The sequence below is a fragment of the Hyperoodon ampullatus genome, assembly GCF_949752795.1.
Source record: "Hyperoodon ampullatus genome assembly, chromosome: 10".
Lineage (NCBI taxonomy): Eukaryota > Metazoa > Chordata > Mammalia > Artiodactyla > Ziphiidae > Hyperoodon > Hyperoodon ampullatus.
In genome coordinates this window covers 97,983,003-97,995,707 of record NC_136923.1, presented here as the reverse complement: position 1 = coordinate 97,995,707, position 12,705 = coordinate 97,983,003, and the positions used below count along the sequence as shown (strand labels likewise).

Sequence of the window (12,705 nt, the reverse complement as noted above, 5' to 3'; positions counted from 1 at the left end):
GCGGACATAATTGCAAAAATCCTTTTGTGCCACGGTCAGCATTTTGATATCTCCCTGGTGTGAATGTGACCTAGAGCAGTGAACTGCTGGACCCAGCCAGGTTCATGGTTCTGAGGAGCTAGCTGGGGAATTGATTAGTGACAGTCTGCAGCAAAAGGAAAAAATGCCAGTTTTTATACTCAAGTTTTTGAGGGAAGAGATAACTTTAAACTGGGTCCCGGGAAGCAGAAGCAGCCATGTAAAATGAGAAATGGGGTGAGGGGTCGGAATTCTAGTAAGAGGTGGAATGGACACCAGCGGAAGGGGTTTGGGATGGTAAGCCTGAATTTGCTTTCATTTGTCGGAGGGTGAGTGATTGGTGGATAGGCATCTCAAAGTGGCTTGAAGAATCAGACACAGGGCAAATGGTTCAAAGTGATCCCGCATCCCCCAAATAGGAAGGCAATAGGGTCAACGCTAATGATAGAAAAAGCCATTTGCTGGTATTGCCAACAAATTGGGCAGACTGGAGGCAGAGAATCTGGTTTGTAGGCAATTGAAATACTCTTGGTGAGTGATGATGTCAAGCACCTGAACTAAGGCAGTGCCCGCAAAGGAAAATGGTGCTATGAAAAGCCAGGTGAGGCTTGAAGAACGGCCGGTAGATTGGAAATCAGTTGGGACTCAACTGAAAACCAGTTCGTTGTTAACTGGACTTATGGTGGTGATCATTTTGCAATCTATACAAGTATCAAATCATTATATTGGGACTTCCCTGGTGGCGCAGTGGTTGAGAGTCCGCCTGCCGATACAGGGGACACGGGTTCGGGCCCCGGTCCGGGAAGATCCCACATGCCGCGGAGCGGCTAGACCCGTGAGCCATGGCCGCTGAGCCTGCGCGTCCGGAGCCTGTGCTCCTCAACGAGAGAGGCCACAACAGTGAGAGGCCCACGTACTGCAAAAAAAAAAAAAAAAAAAAAATTATATTGTACACAGCCTGAAACTAATATAATGTTATATGGCAAGTATACCTCAATTTATAAACAAAGAAAAAAGAAACTCTGAGACTAGAGCCCAGCAGTCTTTATTTTAAGCCCTCCAGAAAGCTTAGATGTATTCTGAAGCTTGAAAACATGACTTCAAATTCTGTCTTTCTTCCTTTCTTCCTCTTCTTCCTTCTTTCCTTCCCCTTTTGCTCAACAATGTCCAGAGTATTTGCGAGTTATCTGGCCGCTTGTCTGAGGACAGATCTATCTATCAAAGACATTATGGTATTTCTGGAATGCCTGATAAGAGTCTAACATGAGAGTACTTCCCTCCTGTTCATGCCAGAAGTCAGCCCTGCCTGACACAGCTCCCCCATCGGATACTCTTACCACCTTGGAGTGAATGGTTTGCCAGCCAACAGTGGGCAGACGCTACAATGTGAGTTTTTTCTTCCAGGTGCTTTCATGAACCTTGAAACAAAAGGCCCAGTCCTTTAAATGTGGCCACTCAGTCTCAAAGTTTCATGAGATATCATCATCATAAATTTGCTCTTGTCTCATACTTGACTCACAAAACTTCACAGTCTCAAGAAAACAGAATAACTGGAGGAAAGTTACAAAGAAAAAAGCATGATCAGGGTTCCTTGAACAGTACTAGAGAAATAATGACACAGCATAGTGCATATAAATGAACCCAATTGCTCTTCATTTCAGTATTTCTTTCTTTTCTACATTGAATTAGCATAATTTTGCACTAAAGACAAGCAAAGCAGATGAAAGGAAACTTATTTCGCTTTGGCATATTAAAAAGTACAACGTGTACCCACACAGACCAAACTCTTCAAAACAAAGTACAGAGAGAAGATGCTGAAAGACAAATCATTTATCCAAGTTTATTCTCAGAGAGCTAGAACTCAGGAACTTGCTCTGTGCCCCTGGAAGCAATACTTTGTAGAACAGAAACTGTTCTTAAAGTTTGATTTTTTAAAATTCTTTTCATTCTCTGTTAATATAATTGTAGGGCAGCCACGGGAGGGGTGAAGTTCTGGGCTCTTCTCAGATCCTCAAGCCATTTTTACCTCCAAACAATGACTGTGGGGTTGCTTCCTAGGCAATACTTTGAGCTCATCACACTCTCCCCATCATTCAAGATCCGTCTCAAATTCTACCCGTCTACTTTTTTTTTTTTTAATATTTATTTATTTGGCTGTGCCGGGTCTTAGTTGCAGCATGCAGGATCTAGTTCCCTGACCAGGGATCAAACCCGGGCCCCCTGCATTGGGAGCACAGAGTCTTAAGCACTGGACCACTGGACCACTGGAGAAGTCCCTACCCATCTACTTTTTTAGTTTTCTTTTTTTATTTTATTTTATTTATTTATTTATTTATTTTTGGCTGCGTTGGATCTTCGTTGCTGTGCACCGACTTTCTCTAGTTGCAGAGAGTGGGGGCTACTCTTCGTTGTGGTGCGCAGGCTTCTCATTGCGGTGGCTTCTCGTTGTGGAGCATGGGCTCTAGGCCCGCGGGCTTCAGTAGTTGTGGCACATGAGCTCAGTAGTTGTGGCTCACGGGCTCTAGAGTGCAGGCTCAGTAGTTGTGATGCACGGGCTTAGTTGCTCTGCGGCATGTGGGATCTTCCCGGACCAGGGCTCGAACCCTGGTGTTCCCTGCATTGGCAGGCAGATTCTTAACCGCTGTGCCACCAGGGAAGTCCCTACCCATCTACCTTTTGATGGAGGCTTTTCTAAAGCCTTGTTAAGATGAAGGTCTTCTAGAAATAAAATCTGCTGTGTCCTATCCCCGGAGTTTCTGATTCATTCTGGGAGGGGGCACAAGAATTGGATTTCTGTGCTTCACCACTATTGATCGAAGTTAAAAAAAAAATCCTTTTAAATAGCTTTATAATTGTTTTTTTGTTTTTTAAAGCCAGGTAAGACTTGCAGAGCCGCCGATATAGATTGGAATCGGCTGGGGGCTCCCGTACTGCACAAAATTTCAACAGTTCTAGCTGGAAGGGAAGAACGTGAGTCTTGGGATTCATCACGAAGATGGAGGATATAACTGAATCACTGTGCTATGCACCTGAAACTAATACAGCACTGTAAATCAACTATACATCAAAAAAATAAAAGTAAAAAAGTTAAAATATCAATATATATAAACCTTTCTGGATATGCTAGGCCAAAATATCAGTATCAGTAAATCAATATCAATAAATATAAACCCTTCTGGATACTCTGGGCCAAAAGCTCCCAGAACATCTAATTTGTGGCTTTACCCCCAGCATCTCCTGTGGAACATAGGAGGCCCGCAAGGAAACTGTTTGAATGAGTGAATAAATTATCTTGAAACAAAATCGACAAGTAATTTAGCATGTTCACACTCCTGGGCAATTCATTTAAATGTTCTAGGCTCTGGTTTGCACAGTGAACCAGAACATATTAAAGGCAGTGAAGGGAACATATTAAAATATTAAAACATGAAAATTTCTAAAATCCCTTCCAGTGTAAAATGCTAGGTTTCTCTTCTTTTCCTCATTTCATCTTTTCCTTTTACAACCAAAGAAGAGTTAAGTTGTTGGCAATTATCAGAGTTGAACGCTGAGAGGTCATTACCTCAGGGACTACAGAATTCTAAAAAATATCCACAGGAAACAAAAGAGGATCTCTTTTTTTAAGTTTGATTTGTTAAAAATCCTAAGTGATTAATGAACCATTGGTAAGCGAAAACAAATGTACCTTTTTATTTCTAAAAATAACCTCAAACCGGGGGCAGTTTTGCTCCCCAGAGGACATTTGGCAATATGTGGACACATTTTTCGTTGTCACAACTCGGGGTTCAGGGTGGGGGGCAGGTGTAGATGCCACTGGCATCTCGTGGGTAAAGGCCAGGGATGCTGCTTAAGCATTCTGTGAGCTTGGCGGAAGATGTTACGGAAAAACCCGAACGAACTTTTGGGACAGCCCAATACAGTGCACAGGACAGTCTCCACGGCAAAGAATTATCCAGTCTAAATGCCAGTAGTGCCGAGGCTGAGAAACTTGCTTTAGGTTATAGTAAAAAAGTAGTCTAAGTAGTCTCTTCCACAGCTACTCTGTCCCCGTGATTTTAATAGAACGATTATACTTTCAACCATTTATTTAGTTAAGCCTGCCAGGCACTGTGCTAAACACAGCACATACATTATCTTTTTTTTGGGGGGGGGTACACGGGCCTCTCACTGTTGTGGCCTCTCCCGTTGCGGAGCACAGGCTCCGGACGCGCAGGCTCAGCGGCCATGGCTCCCGGGCCCAGCCGCTCCGCGGCATGTGGGATCCTCCCGGACCGGGGCACAAACCCGTGTCCCCTGCATTGGCAGGCGGACTCTCAACCACTGCGCCACCAAGAAAGCCCCATACCTTATCTTATTTAACACTAACAAAAACACTGTGAGGTTTCTTTTAACATCTTTATTGGAGTATAATTGCTTTACAATCGTGTGTTAGTTTCTGCTATATAACAAAGTGAATCAGTTATACATATACATATATCCCCACATCCCCTCCCTCTTGCGTCTCCCTCCCTCCCACCCTCCCTATCCTACCCCTCTAGGTGGTCACAAAGCACCGAGCTGATCTCCCTGTGCTATGCAGCTGCTTCCCACTAGCTGTCTCTTTTACAGTTGGTAGTGTATATATGTCCATGCCACTCTCTCACTTTGGCCCAGCTTACCCTTCCCACCCTGTGAGGTTTTGAAGATTAGTATTGATACATGATGTCTTAAAGAGATTACCATAACTGTTAGGTCACACACTGGGATTTGCTGAGTGTTCCTGTCTTGTTGAGTGCCAGCTGTACCAGACAGGACAGATGCGGAGAACAGATGACTGTTGGCTACCCAGGTAATTGCTGTAGGGTAAACTGAAAAGGGTTGGCCCTTGCTAAGAGGGTAGAAGAAATACTTTTCCATACATGTCAACTATCTGACTTCAGAGCCTCTACTGTTAGTCTTTATGCATAAATAATATCATAATGAACACCTTCATGTACAGATTTTCACATATAAAAAGTTATTTCCTTAGCTTATTTTGAAACTGTTGGCTTAAAAGGCCAGAGGGAATTGGTGATTATAGTGGCTTCTCCTACTTTTCTAAATTGATTTTCCAGAGTTGCGCCCATTTCCTGCACCACCATGAAGTTGTGAGGAAACCTCTTTCAATACACTGACACCAGCATTGACTTTTGACATTTAAAACCAAAATTCTTGCTTATTTAACAAGCTAAGAAGTATGCATCTGAGCTTAAATAATAAGCAGGTGCTAGGATTTGTTACCACATATACAATGAGGACCACGCTGTGTAAGAACAATAAGGAGAAAGTCAAGTCAATACAAATAAAACTTGCGTTTCAAAGAAACACATTCGTTTATTCAACAAATGCAATTATTTGTCTAATAAAGGCTAAGCCCCAAGAAAACATTCCTGCTTACTCTGTAAACACTATCTCAAATCTTTGTTTAAATAAGTCTATGAAGAGCAAATGAGAGAATTGGATTTTATAGTTTAAAATGTTTTCTCTGATACGATTAGTGTCTTTTTTGTCCTAAAAATAAGGCAAAATAGATGCTTCCTAGGATACTTGTGGTTTGAGGTAGACGTCTACCCACATACCCCATAACTACCCTCCTGACAAACTAATCATAATCATAATTATAACAGCAACAATAATAACACAATCACCTAGTCCAGTATTTAAAAAATATATAGTATATATATAATATGTATTGTGGGATATAGTAGTATATCCCATTAGTGGATCATTTCAGTAGGTTTTTTTTTTTCTTTGGCTGAGTTGGGTCTTCGCTGCTGTGTGCCGTCTTTCTCTAGTTGTGGCGAGCGGGGGCTACTCTTCGTTGTGGTGCTCGGGCTTCTCACTGCGGTGGCTTCTCTTGTTGTGGAGCACGGGCTCTAGAGAGCAGGCTCAGTAGTTGTGATGCACGTGCTTAGTTGCTCCACGGCATGTGGGATCTTCCTGGACCAGGGCTCGAACCCGTGTCCCCTGCATTGACAGGCAGATTCTTAACCACTGTGCCACCACGGAAGCCCCATAGTAGATGTTTTTACGGGAGTGAAAGGAGCAACTGGACGTTGGCACAAGTAATGGGATCAGTAGCTTTGGGGTTTCCATGTATGTTTTAACCTAAGACAGATTGAACTGCTTACTGAATAGTGGTCACACTGTATATTCAGGCTATTCCATCTTTTGCTTGCCATTATCTCCTCAAAATAATAAGCAAGGGGGCTTCCCTGGTGGCGCAGTGGTTGAGAGTCCGCCTGCCGATGCAGGGGACACGGGTTCGTGCCTCGGTCCGGGAAGATCCCACATGCTGCGGAGCGGCTGGGCCCTTGAGCCATGGCCGCTGAGCCTGCGCGTCCGGAGCCTGTGCTCCGCAACGGGAGAGGCCACAACAGTGAGAGGCCCGTGTACCACACACAAAAATAATAATAATAATAATAATAATAATAATAATAATAATAATAAGCAAGGGATACCTACAAAGTATTCGAATAGAGCTGTCACTAGAGTCTTGCTGAGTGTTTGCTCTCTCCCTAAACTAGTTGTGCAAGACAGGACAGATGTGGAGAATCGATGATTGGTGGCCACCTAGGCAGTTGCTGTAGGGCAAACTGAAATGGGTTGGCCCTGACTAAGAGGGTAAAAGAAATATTTTTCAATACTGAGAAGTAGGACATTATTATACCTTCAAGTATGGTAGCCTACTGGGAAGCCAAGGGAGCAACCAGGGCTGTCTGGTCCACACACAGCTAAGCGGTCCTCACCATCAGCACTAAAGCCTAAGGCGATGGCACATCCCTTGCGTGCCACACTCATCCATTCCTTTAAGGTTGATCAGTATCTCCAAATGCTGGGCCAAATGCTGTGAAGTCAAAGGCACCGTGACAACTGGCCCTCCACTCAACTCAGCTTTTTCCAACGACAGGTGGGCTGATTGTCTTCAAGGAGGTGATCTCGAGGTTCAAATGCATAAACAGTTGACCCTTGAACAACACAGGGGTCAGGGGGGCAGACTCCCGAAAATCCGAGTATAACTTATAGTTGGCCCTCTGTATCCAAGTTTCCTGTGTGTCTGAGTGTCCTCTGGATCTGAGGTTCCCCTGTATCCAAGGTTACTCTGAATCCAAGGTTCTACGTCCATGGATTCAACCAACCTCCTATTGCAAAAGGCTGTAGTATTTACTACTGAAAAAAAATCCACATATGAATGGACCCTCACAGTTCAAACCCGTGTTGTTCAGGGGTCAACTGTATTCTCAGCAGAGGGCACTAGGATATAAGTACCAGATTCCTTCATAAGAGCAGAACTTGAGTGAGAATAGGAGGATGAGAAGCTACCTGGAAACTTGATGAAGGCTGAGGGGAGGACTTCCAGGAGAGGAGGAAATGAAGCTGAGTCCTTGGCAGTGTCAACTGTAGCCCAGGCTTGATTGTGCACAGGAATCTTCTGGGGACCTTGTGAAGATGCTGATTCTGGTGCAGGAGGTCTGGGCGGGGCCCGAGATGCTACATTTCTAACAAACTTCCAGGTGATATTGAAGCTCTCAGTCCAAGAACCACATTTCAGAAGCAAGGGTCTATTCCCATTCCTACCGGATATGGCTGTGCCTCACGGGTTCTTTGCAAAAAAAACAAAAAGCAACAAAAAAAAAAACCCAAAGTAGAATTCAACGTTGTCTGTGTTTGTCCCTCTCCCTACTTCTGCTCTTACAAGTGTAATTTTTAAAGCGCAACATGAATAGTATTTAAACAAACATGTTTGAGATTTGTCATCCAATAGAAAGTATAGAAGTTGAGGTTTGTAATTTTATTAGCAGGAGGTTAATAGGTGTTATGCGTGGGGGTTTTTTTTGTTTGTTTTTTGTGTTTTTTCTTGGCCACGCCATTGCAGCTTGTGGGATCTTAGTTCCCGGACCAGGGATTGAACCTGGGCCCTCAGCAGTAGAAGCACAAGAGTCCTGACCACTGGACCACTGGGGAACTCCCTATGTGTTTATTTTTTTTTATTTATTTTTTTTGCGGTACGCGGGCCTCTCACTGTTGTGGCCTCTCCCGTTGCGGAGCACAGGCTCCGGACGCGCAGGCTCAGCGGCCATGGCTCATGGGCCCAGCCGCTCCGTGGCATGTGGGATCTTCCCGGACCAGCGCACGAACCCGCGTCCCCTGCATCGGCAGGCGGACTCTCAACCACTGCGCCACCAGGGAAGCCCTGTGTTTATTTTAAAGACAACAGACATTAATTATAAATGTCATGGTCTTATCTCTAGAATAATGGAATGTGTTTCAGAATAAGAGTCAGTTTGTGATGATCAATATTAATGAGAATGAAAGGGAAGAAAAATATTTTGTCCTTTTAAAAATGCAATCCTTTAGAAGAGGTTAAGGGACCTTTTGTCATGGCAATGTTTTATTCATACTTTTCTGCTATAGTTATTTAATCAAAATAGACACAAAAATCACATCAGCTGATCTTGCTGACATGAGTCAATATACCAGATTATCTCTTTGCTTTCCAAACCGCCCTTTCCCCACCCCCTAACTTAACCAAGGCGACTTTTATTCTAAATTCTTTTAAAATGTGTGCTAAGAACAAAATAAAGAAGCTTCTTTTTGGATAGGCAAGCAGTAAAGTAACTTTTAAAGTATTAAATGCGAACTAAAACAATAGGAAGAAATATTGCTTAATAAAGAGTGTTTTTCTTGAGTACTCCACATTTATAAACACAATTTTCAAGTTTGGCAGCAAGAAAAGAAGAATCTTGCCTGATAGAGAGCCCTCAGGGGTGATGACTCATACTATTTTCAGAAAAGGCTGTGCAAAATTTAATTTTAGCTGGGAGACCTTAGTACGATACTTGATTTAAATCCTCATATATTATTATGTGACATGAGGGCAAAAGAACAGAGCTTTTTTCTGTCTGAAAATGCATGTTTTCATTAATGTTTTTAAAGAGGAAAAAAAATTTATAACTAAGTTTTATTAGAGTACGGTTGCTTTACCACGTTGTGTTAGCATCCACTGCAGAACAGAATGTATCAGCCATACGCATACAGGTATCCCCTCCCTTTTGGACTTCCTTCCATTTAGGTCACCACAGTGGGTTAGGTAGAGTTCCCACAGTGCACTAGGTGAGTTCCCTGTGCTATACAGCCTGTTCCCATCAGTTGTCTATTTTATACATAGTAACAACAATGTATGTGTGTCAATCCCAGTCTCCCAATTCCTCCCACGCCACCCCTTTCCCCCTTGGTATCCATACCTTTGTTCTTACCAAAAATTTTTTTTTTTGGCTGCAGTTGGGTCTTCATTGCTGTGCATGGGCTTTTCTCTAGTTGCAGCGAGCTGGGGCTTCTCTCTCTTCGTTGCGGTGCACGGGCTTCTCACTGCGGTGACTTCTCTTGTTGCAGAGCATGAGCTCTAGGCGCACGAGCTTCAGTAGCTGTGGCTCGTGGGCTCCAGAGCGCAGGCTCAGTAGTTGTGGCACACGGGCTTAGTTGCTCTGCGGCATGTGGGATCTTCCTGGACCAGGGCTCGAACCTGTGTCCCCTGCGCTGGCAGGCGGATCCTTAACCACTGTGCCACCAAGGAAGTCCTACTCTATGTGATTAAATGGACCCTTCAATCTCTGTGACCCATCCAAAATTTATTGAGATGGAGAGGTTTATTGGAGATAGCACAGTGTTTCTCAAATAGGGAAATTTTGTACCACCAGGGGACATTCGGCAATATTTTTGATTGTCACAATTGGGGTGATATGTATTACTGGCATCAGGTGGGTGGAGTCCAGAGATGCTGCTAAACATCACACAATGCAAAGGAAGATTCTACAACAAGGAGTTGTCCAGCTTACATTGTCAATAGTGCCAACATGGAAAAGCCCTGGTTTAGCAAAATGGCAGCCTAATGCCCTCCTCTCCCTTTTAAAGGCTTTTTACGGTTCAAAGGTGAGTTAAATATTAATTGATAATGCATCAGCAAGTAAACTTTTGGTCAAAAGAACGACTGAAAGAACTAGAGAAGATGGGTAGATCAGTGCACACCAGTCTAGGAAAAACTCAAAGCTCAAAACCCATTGCTTGGGCTTCCCTGGTGGCGCAGTGGTTGAGAATCCACCTGCCAATGCAGGGGACACGGGTTCGAGCCCTGGTCTGCGAAGATCCCACATGCCGCAGAGCAACTAAGCCCGTGCGCCACAACTACTGAGCGTGTGCTCTAGAGCCCGCGAGCCACAGCTACTGAGCCCACGTGCTGCAACTACTGAAGCCCGCGTGCCTAGAGCCAGTGCTCCGCAACAAGAGAAGCCACTGCAATGAGAAGCCTGCACACTGCAGTGAAGAGTAGCCCCTGCTCGCTGCAACTAGAGAAAGCCCGTGTGCAGCAACGAAGGCCCAACACAGCCAAAAAAAACAAACAAACAAACAAACCATTGCTTGGGGGCTCATCATCTTTACTGGATGATCAGGAATTTTGTCTTGTTACTTACACTATCCCTTACTGCCCAGCACAGCGGTTGGCAACACCAAATGCTCAACAAGAACTTTAGCATATAAAAAGGATATTGTGTTAAGAGATTGCTTGAGTTCCATATGTCTAATATTGCAAACTTCATATAGGAGTGACCCTGGAATCTCTCTCACTTATTAGCACTAAGGAAATAGAGTGGCCTGTTTCCTGAGCTTTCGCTTTAAGATAGATGTTATCTGGGAAGTCCTAAAATTTTTTGATAATAGCACTATTTACAATAGCCAAGACATGGAAGCAACCTAAATGTTCATCGACAGAGGAATGGATAAAGAAGACTTGCTTGGTACATATATACAATGGAATATTACTTAGCCATAAAAAAGAATGAAATAATGCCATTTGCAGCAACATGCATGGAGTTAGAGATTATCATACTAAGTGAAGTAAGTCAGACAGAGAAAGACAAATATCATATGATATCACTTATATGTGGAATCTAATTTTAAAAATGATACAAATGAACTTATTTACAAAACAGAAACAGACTCGCAGATCTCAAAATTAAACTTATGGTTACCAAAGGGGAAACATGGGGGGAAGTGATAAATTAGGAGACTGGGATTAACATACGCACACTACTATACATTAAATAGATAACTAATAAGGACCTACTGTATGTCACAGGGAATTCTACTCAATATTCTGTAATAACCTATATGGGGAAAGAATCTGGAAAAGAATGGAAATATATATCTGATTCACTTTGCTGTACACTTGAAACTAACACATTGTAAATCAACTATACTCCAATAAAATTTTTTTAAAGTAAATTTGTTTATTTTTTAAAAATAATATTTATTATTATTATTATTTATTTATTTTTTGGCTGCATTGGGTCTTCTTTGCTGCACGTGGGCTTTCTCTAGTTGTGGCGAGCAGGGGCTACTCTTCGTTGCCGTGCACAGGCTTCTCATTGCAGTGGCTTCTCTTGTTGCGGAGCACAGCTTCTAGGTGCACAGGCTTCAGTAGTTGTGGCACGGGGGCTCAGTAGTTATGGCGCACGGGCTTAGTTGCTCTGTGGAATGTGGGATCTTCCCGGGCCAGGTCTCAAACCCGTGTCTCCTGCATTGGCAGGTGGATTCTTAACCACTGAATCACCAGGGAAGTCCCTTAAAAAGTAAATTTAATTAAAAGGCATTGAGACCAAAAATCTTCAGCTTCTTCACCTGCATTATGTTTTCATGCAGTGGCATTTCTCACAGGCTTGGGCACAAATTATGAATAAAACCAATAGATTGTTTTTGCTGGTGGCAAGTCTAGATCCATAACTACCAACTATTCGCATTCGCACTATAAGCCTGCTGTGGGGTTTTGTACCAATGATGAAAAATCTGAAATGAAAGATAATATACTGGGGGAAAATAAGCATGACTTGGCAGCTTAACTGATGAAATTGACACCTTTCTTTCTTGGTTCTTATTTCTGCTTTTCTTCTTTATCAACATTGCAGGTGTTCCTGGCTCCATGCCAAACGCATCGTGGGCCGGGAACCTCAGAGCTGTAAAGTGGTTTGACATGGAAGATAAACACGGAGGCTGCCACGGTGAGGCATTCATTTGAAACTGTGAGGCCACGCTGCTTGTTGGTATTGGCATGAAGGTTGTGGAATACAGGGGTTCTCACAGAGAGCCCTGCTGGCTCATTTAGACCAATCTGTGAATTATTAAACAGAGTAGCAAGAGGCTTCAAGACACGGTCCTTGAAAAGTAAATCTAAGTATAGTAAAGACATTCTCCAGCTTATAATTACCTAGGGCGATGTAGAGGTAGGTTCAAATTATAATGGTGCTTTCTTCTTGCTAGTTTCTGCGTTTTCCTTATTATTCATTCCTCTTGCTCCTCCTTTGGGCGTGCAGCGGTTACGAGGAGAAAGTGGTCAGGATGAGAAGTGACATCATGTTCTTACCACTGACTCCCATCCCTCATGTCAGCCTCTGCTCCCCCTACAGACAGGTTTCCAGGTGGCTTGGAGGTGTTTTCTGCAGCTCTGGCACGATGGCAGGTGACAGCAACAAGAGAGGTTTCCCCTCCAAATGGATAAGAACTAGAAAACAAGTAGTTTTCATTTCTACAGAACCTTGTAAAAAAGGCTTTTCATCAGCCCTGGTGTATATTCAAACGCTTGCCTGGTACATGGTGGGCATGTGTATTTGTTGACCA

At 43.3% G+C, this 12,705-nt stretch overlaps 1 protein-coding gene across 3 annotated transcripts in view; it reads left to right on the top strand.

Moving 5' to 3' along the window:
• The window catches only part of GCNT2 (glucosaminyl (N-acetyl) transferase 2 (I blood group)), a gene marked incomplete at both ends in the record, with an annotated part of 86,998 nt that overhangs the window by 68,599 nt on the left and 5,694 nt on the right, over positions 1 to 12,705 (top strand). For all 3 annotated transcript variants that reach the window (XM_079713526.1, XM_079713527.1, XM_079713525.1), the window contains one exon: positions 11,997 to 12,089. In XM_079713526.1, coding sequence (XP_079569652.1) covers positions 11,997 to 12,089 — 93 coding nt within the window. The remainder of the gene's footprint in view (positions 1 to 11,996; positions 12,090 to 12,705) is intronic.